This window comes from Lepeophtheirus salmonis, chromosome 3 (assembly GCF_016086655.4).
Source record: "Lepeophtheirus salmonis chromosome 3, UVic_Lsal_1.4, whole genome shotgun sequence".
NCBI classification, from domain to species: domain Eukaryota; kingdom Metazoa; phylum Arthropoda; class Copepoda; order Siphonostomatoida; family Caligidae; genus Lepeophtheirus; species Lepeophtheirus salmonis.
Genome location: NC_052133.2, coordinates 10658649 through 10678532, shown reverse-complemented (window position 1 = coordinate 10678532; position 19884 = coordinate 10658649). Strand labels below are relative to the sequence as shown.

At 31.1% G+C, this 19884-nt stretch overlaps 1 protein-coding gene across 1 annotated transcript; it reads left to right on the top strand.

Annotated features, from left to right (window-relative positions):
* The first annotated feature begins 223 nt into the window (after window positions 1–223).
* LOC121114165 (uncharacterized) lies at window positions 224–10126 on the top strand. Its single transcript, XM_040708037.2, has 5 exons — window positions 224–668; window positions 8067–8458; window positions 8516–8954; window positions 9015–9128; window positions 9768–10126. Exons 1-5 carry the CDS (start codon window positions 354–356, stop codon window positions 9849–9851), a joined length of 1344 nt encoding a protein of 447 aa, XP_040563971.1. The 5' UTR covers window positions 224–353; the 3' UTR covers window positions 9852–10126.
* The last annotated feature ends 9758 nt before the right edge of the window (window positions 10127–19884 follow it).

Sequence of the window (19884 nt, the reverse complement as noted above, 5' to 3'; positions counted from 1 at the left end):
TAAAAAGGACTGTAAAATAATAATTTTAGGAGCTTTCCAAGGAAACAGAGGTTGATGATACGAACAAAACCTGTTATATGCAGTATTATGTATATTGTAGGTATATAGAATCATTTGTGTTGCGCAGAGAGATCCATGCCTTTTCGACGTTTACTTTGTAGAAAACATGAGAAATTTCACTCGCGCGGGTTCGTAAAGATAAAAAATATCTACCTACCATTACAAAGTCGGAATAAGGCTGGAATTATATATATATATATATATATACACGTCTAACAAATATTAGAAACATTGAATTACCGATGCACTTCTCATTATAAACTTGAAGTCAATCAGAGATAGGTTGAGGGATCATGCGGACTACACTTTTAAAAATTATTATAACTCTACAGTTTTCGTGTTTATTAGCAGTACCTGGAGGTCTGCTAATTGGAGGTCGTGGAGGAACCCCAGGACAGACTCACTTGACACATGGAAATAGCGAAATCAATCAGGATACAAACAATGATGAAGGAAACGTTATAGAGAATCTTTTGCCAAGGAAAGAGTACAGAAAGATATCCGCTGGTCCTTCCTATCCCATCAAAAGGCAGGACTTTTATAACTATAACAATGACTACGACTATCCAGAGCAACAGGAGGAGGATCCTCGACATTTATCTCAGGATGTAAGTTATTTTATTATTTATTAGTTAAATCATACGTAAATTAAGTTTCATACCACGAAACCTAGACATTTCTTGACTCATAATGGGGTTTGCCGGATATTTATGAATATATTTATAACAAATTCAATCATTTTGTATTAATTTTGTTTCATTCATTAATTATATCTTTTAATCAATCATCACATATCTAAATATCGTGACTGATGATGAAGCAGGGAATAAATTAATGATATCAAAATAAAATAAATGCCTTCTTCAAAGGCAATGAAACGAATTCTCTACATTAGAGTATAACTGTTTGTACAGCCACATATTTCCACATGTTCTTTCAAATAACTACTCTTATTAATAATAAACAACAACTTTTTCCCCTTGGAGGCATCAGGAATTACCTGTAGGAGGAGGTAGAATATACAATATATTGTAAAGTAGACCCTTGAAAAGTCACATTTTATAATTTTTCATATAAGAAGAAATAACTACAATATGTTTTTTGTTTCCTACATCCGTTAGTTGTCGAACAATCAGTAGGAACTCTACTTGAAGGACAATTATTCCTGGATGACTTCATCATAATACGTAAGCAAAACAAAGGTTCGAAAAATTTCTCTTTTTTTTCAATGAGAAATTTAAATAATAATCATTGAAAGTAGGGGAGACCAAGAATAGTTCCAACGCTTTATTGTAGGATCAATAACTCCTAGTTGTTTTGCTTTTAACACGGCAAATTTTAACACAAAATACTTACATATATCTGCTATTGTTTTAATTTATTTAAAAGCTATAATAGTAGTTTGTTCATAAATTGTATTTGAATGCGACTTGTCAAATGTTGTAACTTTCCTCATAATAAGAAATAAGGCACAACAGATAATTCAAAATTGAATTTGAGTTAGATATTAAAAAAAAGACGAAATATTAATTTTTGTAGAATACACTTCATGATGCTGAATTACTACATTTTAATGTAGCATAGCAGAAATGAACTATTGCAACTATTCTCAGTCTACCCTACTTATTTATTATGGCAGTACATAATTCTTATAATATAGATATAGATATATGAAGCTTTAATGGCATGGTGTTTAGTGATTGCTTCTCAACCAAAATGAAGAATTTGCACAGCATAAAATTTGTGGCCCATCAACATGAAAGTACGCTAGAATTATTTTTCTCAAAATTGAGTGCAGATTGGATTTTTATTCTTTGACGAATAATATGAAATATTTAAATTAATAAAAAAATAGACCAAATATTATTTTTTGATGATGAATTTTTTTCTTTTTTTTTATAAACCTAAATTTGTTCACGTAAAATACACACTATCAATAAAAAACATTACTTATATCATCCAAAAATACTTCAACTGTTAAAAATGCTTATAAGTTCACAATTTAAAGAACTATAACAAAATAAAAAAAGTTCAGTAGTCAAATTTCAACACACTCTACTTCTTTATATATAACTAACCAGTATTCTATTCTCATTAAAACTATTCATAACTGATATTTATCTCTTGAACATCTTCTCCCCTTCAGATATGGCATTTTTATTTGTCCTTGCCACGAACATGACTGACCTTATTTTTGCTATCAAGGCTTCTTCTATCTTGAATTTTTCCCGGTGACTTATTGTTGAGATGTTGAATTTTTAAATTTTAATGTACAGACATTTGTAAAAGTTTTAGACCACCTCTGATATTTCATTTAATTCAATAATAATCATTTTCTTGACTTTTATGACCGCATGTTATACAAATATGGTACGTGTCATGTTCCACTGGGTCTAGCGAGTGTGTTAATCAACCTGTTGCATAATGACACTTGGACGAGAACATTGTGCTGATATATTATCTATTATTGATATTTTTCAATAATGAGCACAAAAAACAATAACCTTTTCTGATGTTTAAAGGGTTAAGATAGTGACGATAATCGAAAAATGCTATTCTGAGTGCCAAATACCCTTAAATATGTGTTATAGCAAGAAAGGCTTTTCATATTGCCAACATTAATTTGGCAAAATTTGAGATTTATACAGACAAAAAGAGAATAAAGCCACAAGGAAAACGTCTACGAGAGATGAAGCCAAGATGAAGTTGACAATTTCAAGATCTCCCACAAATTTTCTTTAAAAAAAAAAGACTTTTTCAAATTAAGTGTCAGACTATTTCACGTCGTTTGACAAAACCGGTCATATTTTTAAAATTATTAAAATGCATTACTTTTTCTTCTAAAAATAAGAAAATATCCAAGATGGTCTCTAACTTTTGCAAATGACTAAATTATAATAGATTAAACTATAGAAAGATTTTGGTTATTCCTAGCGATGGGATTTGTGTAAGAACGCTATGAGTTAGAAATATGATATTAAGATGATAAGAACATTATTATTAGCTGCCTCCTACATGATTTTGTTGGGGGTGGGGGAGGGGGGAGGATAAAATGAACTCCTGTTATAAAGTGGAGTCTTAATTTTAAATAGCATTTAGTGCATGAAAAAAATTGAATTATATTTTAAGTCATATATATATATATTATTATACATTTTTAAAAGAATTGACGCTAGAGAAAGGCGATAATTCTTCTGTTAGAGGTAGATGTCAACACCTCTACAACTTATTCAATAATGAACAAAAGAGAAGAAAGAGCACACACATTAACCGTTTTACCTTTTCTAACCGCTATACTCAGTTTTCTCAGTAGATTCGGTCCTAGTACTAATTTCATAATCAGTCTTTTTTTATCGGGTTCATCTTTTTTTATTATTCAACGTTCCTAAGGGCAGTTCGTCAGTCCTTCAGTCATACGATTTTAGCTTTTCCTTTTCTTCACTCCTAGCTAAGATTGAAGTATATTAAAACAAAGAAAGAAATAATGGATAGCTAGAACGTATAATAATAAGTTCTAACCACGCACCTCCTACTTTAAGCTTCAGATTATATCTTGTCCCTTTGAAAGAGATTATAAAAATACTTCAATAATAGAAATGAGATACTTACTAACCACGTCTTTTCAAATGTTGTAGTTACCAAAATAAGGGAGGTACTAGGATTGCAGTCTTTTCTGTTTGTTTGTTTTGTCTTAAACAGACTCAACACTACCTTTATATATCTTCCCAGAAGTCTAATATATAATTTAAATACTTAATAACAAAGAAAATATAACCCTTGAAATGGTTTTCTCAGATCCATTTTATTGTAAAAATTGGGAAACATGATTAATCATAATGAAAAAAGTAATTTCCACGGTATATAATGTTAAATCAATATTTGATTTACAAATATTTGGCTCTCAACTCTCGATATGATGACTCATCAGTATTTCATATCGGAGAAATTCACTATCCTAGCTAAAAAACACATTTCATATGAAGTGTAATTTAAAAAAATTAATATAAATAATAAACAATGTGGTATAATCGCAGCACTTGTTAGAACTTTTGTCTTTATACTGACGATTGTAATATCTCGAATTTCTCATATATGAGTTATTTTTTTTAAATTTTGATAAATTAATATCAACAAAGGCAAAATAGTCAACAATTCAAATGATCATACCTGGTTGCCCATTTAAATCAAAATACTTACTTATTCAATAATTAAAGAAGGTTGAGGGATTGAAATTAATTCATAATTTGATATATTAAAAAATAAACAATTAGTTACAAAACAAACAATAATTGAGCTTTTTAGCTTATGTACAAGTCAAGGAAATCACACTTGAACGTGATAGAAGAATTTGTATTTGCATACTCTCTGTAGTTGGGTGTCTACAAGACCACCGTCTACACCATCAGCAAGTCTGAAACGTTGAATAGGAAGAAGGCTCTGTCATAAAGGCCAAACTAGACCCTTGGGAATTAAAGAAAACACCCCAGGCCAATCTCCTCAAGTCCGTGATGGCCCATGCAAGAGGTACCGGGGTTTCACACTAGAAAGTCCATAGAGCTATAAAAAAAGTAGGTGGAGAGGCCAATTTTGACACCAGAAATAAAAGAAACTCATCTCTTCATTGCAAGACTCTTTTGAATGTGTTTTCTTTTTTTGACAAATTTTTCCATTCTGCATCCCAGATGCCAACCCTCTCAACTACAACTTTTGGGGGCATGTCGAGGGGAAGACCTGCAGTTTTCCTCATCCAAACACCGAGGCCCAGAAATACACTATCATCTAGTCCTGGGACGCCATGACTGAGGGATAAATCTGCAGTGGGTGCCAGGATTTCCACCGACGCCTGGAAACCATCATTGCCACTACGGGTGGCTACATTAATGATGAAGAGAGCTCAGGCACACATCTATTTATAGTATTAATTTTGTTGAAGTTTCATCGTTAACTAATAAATTATATCTTGTTGAAGTTTAAAACTCCAAGTTTCAGATTTTAATGGACCACTTTGGTAGTTACTGAAGAAATGACGAAAACTGACTGCATTATTATAGAATCAATTTTCTATAATAAAAAACAATTTTCATCCCTCAAACTACAAAGTTCTTGTTTTATTTCTGGAATAAAAGTTATTGATATTATATTTGTATTCTTCAACAAGTTATACGAATTAAATATCTATTAAAAAACCATTCTTATTCCCTGTTTGGATGTGTCGCAAATTGGCAATAAAGTTGTCAAAATTGATCTTGATGATAAACAAACAAAAAATGATATGTTTTACTATATCAAAGGCCATATCTGTGCCAAAATAAGCCCCTTTCATCAGATACAGATTTTCAAACTATAGTTACAACTCTTAGGTATAACAACTCATCCCCCAAATTTGAATATTAAGCCTAAAATGAAATCAAATATATCTAAGAATCTATGGGTTATGAAGTAAAAAAATAAATGGGATTTTCTCCTTCTCTTTATTTTTAATCAAGATTGTTTTTAGTTTTCCACAGTATATATATTAAATAATTTTGCAAATTTAACATGGGAGAAAGTGAAACTTATTTTTTATTGACATACATAGGAAGATAGTTGCAAATAAAGGTACTATGCCAATTTTCCATAACATAAACAATTGATTACAAATGTGTTTCGAGAAACAATATAAACTTAACTAAATAATAGTGTAATCTCAAAATCACATTATTTTTTCTATCTTTTTCTTTTCAATTTGAATTAACCCTGACACCTTATGAATGAATAAATAGCATCATTTGTCTGTTACTCATTACATAATATAATCATCAACTCTTTAAATACTCAATCTTGGTTAATTTTTAAGCTAATCGTCTTTTTTTGCAAGACTTTTTCACTCAATATGGTCATCTTTTTTTATCCATGATGGCCTTTACACGTCGCATGAAGGCCATGCAGGAGTTGATGAAAAACTCCTCTGACAAGTTGTCCCATGCAACCACTATAGAGGACTTCAGTGATTCCATATTTGGGTGTGAGTTCCTGTTGGTTTCCTTCTCTAAAGTCCCCCATACAGAAAAGTCCAGTGGGTTAAAATCGGGCGAGGAAGAGTCCATATCTCTTGGGACAACCTTTGAGTCCACACGTAGTTTTCCTCCAAATGGTTGGTCTTTAGCTATAACAAGATAATGTACCTAAGCACCTTATTATAGGCCTCCTATCCTATTTTTTGTCCAGCTTTCAAAAAGGACAGAGACATTTTCTCTCCCTCAGAGGTCACAATTCAGAGGACCATTGTTTGTACCAGATACTTGGTGCAATAAACCTCCTCGAACCTCTTCTTTAGTTTCTGCTAGCCAGAAGTCATTTTTGCGGTTGTGGAATTGATCAACTGAGAAAATCTTCTTGTCCTAGAGTTTTTTTTTACAATTGACCCATTTGCCTTGATCCATGTGATGATTTTCTTGCAACTCTCGAACCTCCCAGCTTTCATCCCCTTTCTCAGAAAGTAGCGTGGGATCTTTGTGAAAGAAACTAATCCCAAGTTGTGCTTCATAGCCCTTCTGATGTTCCTAGGTGCCGAGAGAAGTCATTGACGAGGCGATTCATCAAATTAGTGGTATCCTCCTTTATATTCTTCTCCAAACTTAACAAGAACTTCGTATCCCTCTTTAAATTATCCCTTCCACTTACTGCCACCTTGGAAAAGTCAATACATCAATTCCAGTATCTAAGAGATCTGAGATCTACTGCCTTTTACGATGACTAAATGATTAGTATAGTTTGTTTATGTAAAAAAGACGGCGGAAACAGAAAATCAAAAAATAATCACTTAACCTTTTTAGAATAATTAGAAAATAAAGAATATGTTACAGTCCCTGTTTTCTGCCCTATCCTGTACCCTGTGTAAAAGGATCATTGATAGACAACTTTGATGTGATTAATATAATAGTGACACAATTTCATTACCTGCAATAGGATTGTGAGTAATTTCATTACAAGACAATATTATCGTGTGCAATTTCAATGCAATTATAATATATTCGGGCAATCAATGGGACAGGCGCTGCCTTTAACAAAATGAACAACTTTTAATATCCAAAAAATGACCCCCAGCCCTCATGTTGTGCAGGTGAAATGCTAGACTCTAAGGCAGTCACAACTTTACTGCCATCGTGTTTCGTAGCATGAAATACCTCTTCTAATATGCTATATTGAACCCTAGCCCACGGGTTGTGCATGTAAACTTTTGGGCAAACACAAATAATTTCCTTTTTATTCTGAAACATTATATATGATTAATTATAATTCTTTAATCATCTCGATAGTGTCTTGTTTAAGATTAATAGGAAAATTTAACAATTCAAAATGCCACCCTTATAACTTGTATTGTTTCAGTCCTTATTTACTTGGTCAAGTCTAGACACCATTCTTAAGACAGGTCCTATCAGACTTTGGTACCGTCAGTTCTACTAGAATTGATTACAAAAAAGAGATTTATATCTCATAGAAACTCTAAACTCATGTTGTTAGGATTATTTGAAATTAAAGATTTTTTTTTGATGTCTTATATTTATACAAGTATTTTTAGCATTATAACTGATATTTACGAATACAAAATTTAAATGATGTAATTATTAAAATCGAAACTGTTTACCATGTAATTAATATGTTTAGTTCATCCGTTTATTTTTTATTCAGTTCATTATCCATGCTATAATGTATAAAATGGTTGTCGACCCCCGACTAAAAGGGTATTTATTTTCATTATGTTCTCGATATATGACCATAAATAAGTTCGATTTAAAGTTTCATAATGTAAATATTTCATAGACCAATTTAATTATTTATTTCTATCAAATCAATGTGATATTATTAAAACACTAATTCTTAAAAAAACAAAACAAACAAAAAAAAACCAAACATTTTCACAAAAAGATCAAGAGAGTCGTTGAATGAGATTATTTTTACGGTTATTGAAGATTATGTTTTTTTATTTGAAAGGCTATCATTTTGATTTCTCTTATTGTGTTTAGAGCATCAAGCAACCTAACTTCAACATCCCAAATGATTTTAAATCCAACTTTGGAAACTTTAACGAATTTTTAAAGAGTTTTGATGGAAGTAGCAAGGGTTTTGCAAACTTCCTAAACACTGTCAACTTAAACTCCTTCCGAGCAAATAGTGGAGGATTTGCCGATGACAACTCAAAGGAAAATCAAGAGCCTCAACAGCAGCAACAACAAGACTACGGTTATCAACCAGAACCAGAAGAAAAACCAACATTTACTCGTCCTCAGCCTGTTTACGTCCCTAAAGAGGAGAGTCCCGAGAAAGATTATGGATTTGATCCAGAAAATGCGGATTTTCGATACAAAGAAGAGTCACTCTATCCTGAATTTAAATCTCAACAATCTCAATTTGAAAAGTACAATTTAATTTGATGTTACTAATTATAATTATTAATATATATTTTCCTTCATAGCTATCGAGATGAAGGAAGGAGTCCGGAATATGATGACGATTTTAACTTTGACTTTCCTAAAACTGAATTTGAAGAGTTTCAAGAAGTTATAAAGAAAGAGCGTCCTTTGATTCAAGAGGAAGAGTCGGACTTCGAAGAGTCCCCTCCCTATCCGGAACCAAAAGATTTCCCAAGAGAAATTATCAAATATGATGATCCACAGTTTATCAACAATCCTCAAGAGAATAGAGAGAATCCCGCATTACTTTACAATCCAATCGACTCATCATCCGAACAGAAGAAGAAAACCCATATCATTCGTCCCGTTCAAACCAAAGTCCCAATATACTCTGAAAATAATTTCCGCGGTCCAGTTAAACCCCTTTCTACGAACTTACACACGAGTCATCAGCTCATCCAAATTCCTTCGATTGATGATCGATTCCATCCCATTGCCAAGGTAAAAATACACTTCACATAATATCTATAGTAGATCTCTTTTATTGATTGCGTATTATAGGACACTGTACCCGTCTTTACGGGGTTTGACAACAATCAAGAAATCATAACAGCTCCTCCATTTCCTAAAAGAAGATTTGTTAACTCTCTGAGAGGACATACTTTTGACGTAAAGGTACGTAAATATTACGGTGTTGGATCGGTCTAGAAAAACTAAAAAGACTGATGTTCTATCAGTCCGTTCTTAATAGAATTTGTCAGTCCTAGAACCGGTCCTTATCGGTCTTTAATGGTAATTACAACAGCTGAAATGACCTATTTACTAAGTTCCTTCATCTATTCAACATAACTTCTTTCAAAGAGACAAGAGGCATGATATGAAGTTTAAAATATGTAGTGTGTGGCTTGAACTTATTATTATAGGTTCTAGCTATTGATAATTATTTTCTTCGTTTTTATTATTCAGTCCTATCTAGGAGTGAAGCAAATGAAAAGATAGCTAGGACTGTAAGACTGAAAGGGAGACGTATCGGTACTTAGGACAGTTGAAATGTAAAAAAGACCGGACCGAAAAAAAATTGAAATCGGGATTGGCTTGAAAATTTAAGCCAGTCTGAGACTGGCATAGTTTTTTGAAGAACGAACTATTTCGCTCCAAGTTCGGTCAATATAAAAAAATCGACCTTGATCCTTGACCAAAAAAAGAAAAAAATGTTACTGCTAGGATTTCTGTACCGAAACCCAACACTTGTAGTAAATACCTAATCTATTTATGAGAAATTATAATTTTGTTTTTTTTCCAATATTTCTATAGCTGGGAGCTGGATTCAACACTGGAGATGGCACTCCCTTAGATACCGAAACCGTCGAGCCCATTACACACTTTTCTAAGAAATAGTGGAGACAACACACTTTCAACATACATATATATTTTTTTGTTTTTGTTATCATGCAAGATCATTTATCCAATTCATTCAGGCTAAAATTAACTACATGTAATCACTCACATACTGTGTGTGATTACCACTACTAATAATGGGGGTTAAAAAAACTATACAGAGAGTTCTGTACACAAAAAATAAGGTTCCAATACTGTATTAGCAGTTTAAAATAAACATTTCAATCCATACTTATTGTAAGATTTGTCAATACATTTTATTTTATCTTTATTAACCTACGTCTTTAATTCCATTAAAAAAGAAAAAAATACTTTAACTAAAGTACATACATTTTTATGTAAGCAGTTTCATTTTTATCCATCTATCAAAGGATTAAATGATTGATATAATCCCTGTTAAATTGCATATCTAAAACATCTTAGAAAAACATATGGTCAAAAATAAATGCATTTTTATGTTGTTATTATTTCACATACTAAAATAATATTTTAGAACTCCTCCGTGGTATTGAGATCGTTTCCTTTTGCATTTTCTAAAAAAAAACATACTAATTTTTCCCCCTCTTTTGCTGTGTTAAGATCTATTGAAGGGTTACATAAATTGAATAGACTTTAAATGAGGTTATACCATTAAAAAAACATTTGACATGTTATAAAATTTGATTACAATGGCATATAACAATTTTAATTGAAGCTATCAACTTTTTTTACACAAAGATAAAGAAATCCAAGAGTTAACATTTCTGGGTAGTGCTCACAACTTTGTACTCCATTCCCCCCTTCCCTCATGTGTGACTATGTTAGAACTTTTTTATCGAAGTCAAATTTTTTAAAGCCTTTTTTGTGTTTTAATCCATAATTTGACTTTTTTTGAGCGAAAAAATAAGTTAATCCTCCTTTGCAAAAATAAACTACTGCTTATTGATGAAAATTGGGTGTATTTTGGGCACATCAAAAAAAGAAACTAAATGTCAGCATGGTAACCCTGACAATTTGAAAAATGGTTTGTAGGAGAGGAGCTTGGCTGTCATGACTCTTCATTATATCAACTACAAGCTTTTGTGACAAGGAAGCAAAGAAATTAAATAGGCAAGAATTACACCAATGTCGATCCTTAATTCTACTTGTCCAACGAGGAATTAAAATGGTAACCTTGCCTCAAATTTTTAAATTTACTCTCTGTCTTTTATGTGCACACACAAATGTACAATCAGGTTTTAAATATTAGCCTGTTCTGTAATGATTGATTTAGGTACAAAATTTCACTAGTATTGATTTTCTTATTAATTTTATGGTGCAAAAACATTCCATATTTATTCAGAGACTAAATTGCTTTAGAGTTGTCGGCAGAGCTTTTTCCACCACTCACTGTGATTTTTAGAATCCTGACTGATGACATCCGCTTCAAAAACCTCATCACATATTGGGTTCCCCATTCTCTCTCTCAGACCAGCAAGTATAAGTGATTCAAGTACTGTAGGACCCTGATTAAGCTCTACCATTGACACGGGAAGCAGTTTTTGGAGTCCCATCTGTTTATACAGGACGAGCAAGGGAGGGCTGGGTGGACTTCAAGGACAGGCAACCCTCGACTCCTCGTCCAAAACAGACAATAAGAAAGACTATGAGTTGCAAGGGCTTTACCTGTGAGCCTAAGCGATTTTTAGTCCAAATCTTGCCTACCCGGACCACAGCCAGCCGAGAGACGATAATAGAGTACCTGCAGACAACGAGAAAGCGGGTTTCCAGTTTTAAAAAAACCTCATCTGAAAGAACTTCTGTTCATATGGTACAATGCATGTCCCCACATAGCCAACGACACCAGGCAGTTCTTAACACAGAGAAAGGTTGAAACGATTAAATAGAACCCCTACAGTCTGAATCTCACACTTTGTTACCGATTTCTCTTCTTTAAGCTGTAGTACCTGCTCTGGGATTACGATTTTGATAGCTAAGACCTCACATGTGGCGTTCAGTGGGTGACGAAGTTAGTGAACGAAGAGGACCTCTCCTGGCAGTTTTGGGAGTTGGAGAACCATTGCAACGACGTTATCCAAGTCAGATGAGACTATGTGACATCACTGGGTACTTTTTTTAAACTTTTGAATGTAATTTCTGGTCTTACTTGGGTAGTCTCAAACATTTCGGAACAAGCTAATGTAATTTAATGTAGTGGGATAGGAAGTTAACTCCACAGGAAGTGAATATTAAAGTAAATTGAATTTTTCTAAGAAGGGATTGATGGCATATAAAATATGCATTCATACTTAGATGTAACATCAATGATTGTCATATATAAACCATGCCTTTTCGATGAAATATTTTTCAAACATATTTTCAATTTTGACACAGTAAGTTTAAACCACTCCGTTCTTAAATTTTCAACATTTTAACAAAACAAATATTTTGTGTGAATAACTACAGAGAGAATTCGAGAAATAAAATAGATCGCAGGAAGGGCAAAAAGGAGGGGATATACCATAGGGATTGGCTGAATCGTGAGATAATAATTCCATTTTTCCCAAGAGGAGAACTAATATGTATTTTTTTTTTCTATCTGAAAAGACATGCTCTTTAGCAATGGAGTTTTGTCGGAGTAAAAAAATCGTATATATTACAAAACATGGAATAAACTAATTGAGTTATTATACTAAGTATCATTGAAACTGAAACTGCAAAAAAAAAAAAAAAAAAAAAAAAAAAAGCATCACAGACTAGAAGAATAAATTAATATAGAAATATTACCCACCCATGCCTATACACTATTAAAAAAGATACCTGGACTGAGAGAAAAAATGAAAAGGAAAAGGATTTGTCTGAAAAAGAGCAGAGAGATCTGCAATGAGATTTACTCCCTCGAAAATCTGGGAATATAAATGTAAAAAAAAACTTATGGTAAAATAATCACCAGGTATATATGGATTCACAGCTGAATTTTAGAAGTATTTTCCACAATTTACCTTATACCTTGCAAAACTCTTCAACAACTTTTTTTTTTTTTTTTGCCCCAGATTTTTCAAACAATCGAAAAAAGGGGCTTATAATTTTAATACCAAAAAATGGAAAAAATAAGACAAATATTTAAAATTGGAGACCAATAACACTACTTGAAACTGAGTATAAAATTTATTTGAGATGTATGACAGAAATATTAATACCGATTTTAAATAACAAGACTCCAAAAACTCGAGTTCCGTCCTCGTCATCAAATAGAAAATGTAACAAAGTCATTAAAAATCATTGTTATTGATTCCGAGGCTAAAGGAAAAGATACATTGATTCTTCTGGATTTTGAAAAAAACGCTGGATACAGTTGAGCATTCCTTCATTCATGATTAGCTAACGAGGAGGAATTTCCCTCAAGTCTTCTGTGCAGCTGTAAAAAGCTTGGCGAATGAATCTGAATCCATCATTGATATTAAAAAGAGTCCGACAGTAAGGCTATAACGGGTTGTGATGCAAGAGGATCCTGTGAGTCCAAAACTTTTTTTTTTGCCTGTTGCTTGCATACAAAAATATTACATGCTGAGATTAGAAGTGCAAATATTGGAGGGGAAAAAGTTTCGAATTTGTTTTTTGTAGATGACTGAACTGTCATTCTTAGTATTTGCAACATTGACTCCAACGCGTTTAGGCAGGGATATAATTATTATAATATAAAAATAGTATATTATTATATATATATTATAAATATTCAGAGAAAGATCCTGTTTAAGCATTAATGCATCTCAATATTAGATACTTAAAAATATGAGAAAGATTTCTATGTTCGTTCAATCTATTGGAAGAAGCAACAATCCTGGGAAATCCATCTCCATCGAAAACAATAATATGAAAAAATAAACCTTAGGAAGATAGACAACATTATTAACAAGTTCATTGATGAAATTTTAAAACATATACTCAAATTAATCTGTATTTAATAATAGGAAATTGATTATTGATAAAAACAAATAGAGTTAGTAAGAGACAAATCAAACGCTGACAAAAATCAAATAAAAACAATTGTTTTGAGCCAACCATTGCAAAAAGTATTTTTATAAAATGATCAATAATGTAGTACGTGTCGGGGTGAATACGGATTAATCAACAATTATATATTAATTTTTATTTTAACATTTCTACACTTAGAGACATATTTTTACAAATGTCTAATTGTTTATTTTTGTTTCAGCTGTCGCTTAGTTGAGTAATAAAACCTCATAATTAAAAATAGCGGGTATTAAATCGTAATTAAAGCTACTGCAAGTATTTAGTCATTGAGTCATTTTGAACACAATTAAATTTTGTGATCTAAAGACTGGATTAACATATTGTTCTACAAAAAAATCAGTTAAGACCGAGGAAAAACTTGGTTTTTGGACCGAAGTAGTACACACATACACTATCATAGAACAATCAAACTTTTTGGATTAATCTAATTAACTTATTTTGTGCTACCGCGTACTACATACATTCATATTTAGAAATACTCGGAAATCCGACTGCAATAACAAAAACAAAAAGTAATATAATGAATTGTCACTGCCTTGAAGTAAATGTACATTTATGGATTATAACTAAGCTACGTTTCTTATAACTAGGTTATGAGAACGTACATAAATACATAGTATATTTTTTCGCAATTAAGATATGACACTTGGAATTGTTTCATGAGTTAAAGTTTTTAAAAGTCATGTTATAATTTATTTTTAGAACTATACATATATATTAGAGTGGTTTGATTTTCAACTTTTTTTCAAATTTTGATTACAGTTATGCTGGAAAAGTTGTCATGTGTTATTGAAAATATGTATGTAAAATTGCATGCCCTAAAAGGTCATTTTTAGGCAACACATCTCCATCAAATTATCAAAAAAGGCAAACGCTCTTTACTTAGTGAATATACAAGTAAAAATATTTTTTCGTTATTTTAGGTAAACTAATTTTGATAGGCATTTGTCAAATCAATAAAACATTTTCGAAAAACTTTTTTCTACAAATTTTTATGGATCGAAAGGAAAATTTTATGATTCGCGTATAGCACGCATCCGGCAAAATAATAATTTTCTTATAAAGCATCTTTAGAAAATAACTTTATTAATGTTTTTTATAGGTTAGAATAATGTCTATCATTATTAATAAATGTAAAATAATTATTAATGCTGTATTTTAATATTAAATAAGGAAATAAAGAACTTATGTCTCCTTTCATACTTTGGTCGAGATGAGAAACATACAGATGCCCTCATGGGACAATACTATTTTGCATTAGGAATTTTTATACCGTATCACAACTTTTCCGCACTATTCGTATTCGAAATGCGAAAAAAACCAACAAAAAAAACCCACCCTAAATATATATATGGTTTATGTCTAGAAAAACTTTAGTAGAAAAAGTTATGTCAAAGTTATAAGAATTAAGGGAGTAAGAGTCCTATTTTTTTTTTTTTTGTCAAGTCTGAGATTTGAAGAGGTAACAGAGTTTTAAAGTAAGGAACTTATGTGTTAATAATTCGTTTTTATTTAATGTATTTTGATTGTTGGTTTGTAGTCTACTTTTTCCCTAGAAAATATTAAGGTGTATTTTGCCCTTGTCTGGCTAAACAATATATTTGATTTTTATCAAATTTTACAGGAGAACCTAAAACATAGATATAAGAAATATATGTTAACTTTTTTTTTTCCTTTATTGGTTTGGGGAAGTTATATACGCAAAAAATATATAAATAAACATTATAGTTTATAATTAAATCCCTAAACTAAAAAGACATGATTATTATAAACATGGTAAACAGATAACGACATTGTCACATGCATTTTCTCTAAAATATTGATAAAATATGTCCATAGGTATAAAACAAACATTAAAATAGTCCGAAGAATTCAAATGAAAATTTTAACAATAAAAAAAGTGAAACCAAAGCTAAAGTTTCAATGGCAATAAAAAAAGACAACTATTAAACTTCTTAAACTGTCTAAAGATGCTTATCAGGCGGCGAAGAAACTTCCTATTTTTTTCGAACTTGAAGGGTAGTAGCAAATAAGATCCCCCGCATATTTTTACGATAGGCTATCCAGATCAGGGATTTTGATGGTGAATGCTGAATACTTTGCAGTAGTCCAAATAAAAATAGCTCTCAGTTCTTCCTTTCTGACTGGTTCGTCTTCAGTTAACATCCCAGCTATTCTACTTTTACAGCTTGAAGAGCAAACTCCATGGCACGTGTCTTTCTTATAGCATTAACGACATTTGATATGACCTCAAATAATAGCAAAGTAGTTACGAACTTATCCCGTAGTCCAAGTATGTTAAGGGAAATTAATTCCTTCATAATGCAAAGAGACAAGGACAAGGCTTGGTTCGGTTTCCAAGAGATCTTCCACAAATTAGGATCTTTCACCGCAGAAAGTTCCAAATAAAATTCCAAAGCGTTAGGTTTCATCTTTATATATAATTTTAGTTTTTATATTTATATTTTAAGTCCTCAATGCCTTTTAAATATTCATCAAGTATAGATAATTTTTACAAACTGCCGATTTCTAGAGATCGGAAAATAAACATAGGAGCGAATACAATAAATTTGCTTAATATGAGAGGTGGAAAAGATACACTTTTCAGACATTCCTTGATGAAAAGCCTGCTCTCGAAAGGGCAGATATTATTTTTCTTCAAGACATAAAATTCCCTTATTCTGTATCTTCTTCACCTGGCTGTCACTTTTGTATTCGGAAGGGGTTCTGTCTTGAGTCTTGGAGTCAATTGATAGCCCCATGTGTGTAAAGGAATTATCAAGTTCAAGTGATTGGTGTAAAATATTCATCCCAACGATAAGTCGGGAATTTTATTTATTAAATGATTATGAACCTAATGTTAAGTGTTCCTCAGAGAAAGCTGAGACGAAATACAAAGAAAAAACCACGTTGGAAACTAATCCATCAAAAAGACTTATAAATTTGGTCTGAAAAGATCGATCGACGACTATAATCAAGAAAATTATTGAAAGTGGCCTAACGATCACTGACCCACAAGAAATTTTAAGACTCTTCTATACGCGCTTCCGAAGGCTTCTTGGTGGGGATAAGAAATATAATCTATTTCTTTATTTTTAATGAGTTGAAGGTCATACCGTATTTATTCACGTTTCTACACGTGAGAAGAATATTTTTAGATGCATTGTTTTACTATTCAAAAAAGTCATATATCCTATGATTTTTTTTTTTCCAAAATATTATTTCAAAATGGTAGAACTTGGGAAAAATTCCTAATTTATGCCAAAATGTGAAAAATTTGCAAATATATTACTCAAGAGAACACTCATTTGATAAGAATGTATTCAAGTCAAAAAAGAATTTATCTTTAAGTACAGAATCTAAAACTAATTTAAGTTTTTACTATCAGTCATTTGAATTCAAAAATATCTGGGATTATAGTATTTCGGGGCTATTATCGTTCAGAGTTAATTTTTACCCTTAAACAATCCCCAAATTATTAGTGAAATTAATAAAGCTTACGTGTAAAGTGTTTTTCACGATTGGAAAGTGTTTTTAGTGATTCTGTTCCCATTTTGAAATATTAAAATTCACTACTCATCGTAAATGGATCGCTTTATTGTTTCGATCCGGGAATCTCATTCCCAAGGAAGGAGCCCACTTATTCTTTTATGAGGCCTGGTATTTTTGTTTGGATAAATTCTCCTCCCGTACCCTCGTGGAATTCGAAATCCGAACATCTCTTGAGACGAATGATCTAGTTAGAAGTATCGATTGCTTCGATCCTCCTTTTATCATGCATGATATCATAAAATTGGCATTGAAATCGGGGAAAATATAATGATAATGTTGTCTATTTGCTAGTATACTCCCATAAAAAATGGGATTTCTACAAAATGATAAATTTAGATTTTGAGCTTATAGATAAATTCGATTATTGTCTTCAATTCATTTGTAAAAATTTGCTTGATTGTTCCCCGTGTTATTTTGTCAGAAATGGGTTAGTATCGTTTCTAGTTGTTATTGTGATACTGACGCAATTAAAACATACTATACCATACTAGAATTTAATTACGTCAATTACTATACTAAATTGTTAATTGAACTGGTCATTGCAGTGTTATTTTGTGGTACACAAATTACACCAATAAAATCCCCCCAAAAAAAAAAAAAAAATCATCAATTTACTAGGCCCTTAACTCTCATACCAAAACCAAATCTTTTGGATACCCTTTTAAGTGTACTCGAATGAACCCAAAATGATAAATTTTGTTTATATATTTCTTGTTTCAAAATATCAAAATGAGAATTTTGAAATCAAAGCCCCCACAAAAATGTTTTTGTGTGCCACATAAACTAAAGCAAGCTATAATGAAAAAATAAAAATGCCTCATCAATAGTGCTGAGTATGGAGCTCTTACTCGATTAGTTTAAGACTTGAGACTAGAATATTTTTGATTCAATTTGAGCTTGTGCTTAAAGACTTAAAACTTGAATTAAACAAGTAAATATTACTTTTGGACAGCTCTGAACTTAGAATCAATACAATTACTTAGTAAAAATAATATTGCGTATATGATATTGTTTATTTTACATATGTATTTATTAGAATTACATATCCAATATAAATACTTATTTCATAAGCCAGTAACTCATCAATATCATTGAATATATAAATTTGATAAATAGTCATAATGCCGCGTCGAAATAAATATTTTGAATTTTACTGACTATGAAAAAGCAATTATCTTTTAATCGTTCTTTAATCTTTAACATTTCACAGCTAAATAAACTTGTTTTTATCCAAGATTTGAAAATTCGATTATCTATATTGATAAAGCAAAACGTATGTACATGTATAACTATTTCCTTCATTTTTGTCTTGTAAATATCAATTTATTTGTTTAAAATACTTTTATGTGTTCAAAGGATTAATATTAATTCAACAAAAGTATGTATTTTTCAAAATCCTTTCAGTAATGTATGACCTTTTTTAAAGATTCGTATTTTGGTTCAAAAGTCTCTAATAACTCTGTAGATTCTTCATTAGCTCCAAAAAAAAAAATATATATATATCAAAGTTTTTTAGTTAAATTTCCCAAAGGATTTCTCAGTATGGTCTTATTATAGAGATATACAAATTACCAAAGTCAAGAAAAGGTTATTTTTTCCTAACCGATGATGGGTGATTCGTTAACTTCAATGCAAAATTTACTCAAACGCGATATATGGTAATATCATAATAATAATTTCCTATTTTATCTATTTACATATACATATATATGTAAAATATATTGGTTTCGTCATGGATTAGTTACTATTTTTAAAATGCATTGTAATTCCATAAACAAAGACTTTTATAATTTAATCAATTAACCTCGATTAATTTTCCTTACAGAAGTTGCAACTTTTTAGAAATGAATATTCGTTTGAAAACAGAAAATCGAGCGTGAGTGCATCAAAGTCTTAAGATAATTAAAAAAAAAACCCTAACATCATATAATTATATGGTAACCAAAGGGCCGGTTTTAGAGCGAGCATGCATAAAGAAAAGATAAATACGGAATTCTTTTATTTACTTTTGCTAAATTTCAATTTTTATTTTTTTTCAGAAAATAATTTTGAACCCTATTTAAAAAAAAAATGTTTTTTTAATTGGTCAATTGCACTCATTAAGTATAAGTAAACATTACATCATTACAATTACTTTCATCTGTCAATATAATTAATCTTTATTCTCTAGAAGTAACTGAGTATCAAACCTATGCAAATTGAGTTCAAGATAATAATTTATTTCGTCGAGTGATCCACTGAGCTATATTGTTCCACTTTTTTTTCGAAAATAAAATGTGGGGCCTATTTTATGTTTATTTATTTGAAAATAAGTTTCGAATAACCTTTTTCATTTCGAATTCCAAAGGCACAGGGCCTTTATTTCTTATGTTAAAGCACGGGGCTTGTGACAGTACCCTTATGTCCCCCTAAAAAGGCCCTAGATAAACAATTGACATATACTAATAATTACACTATTAAAATTTAGAACATTATATAACTATTTCCT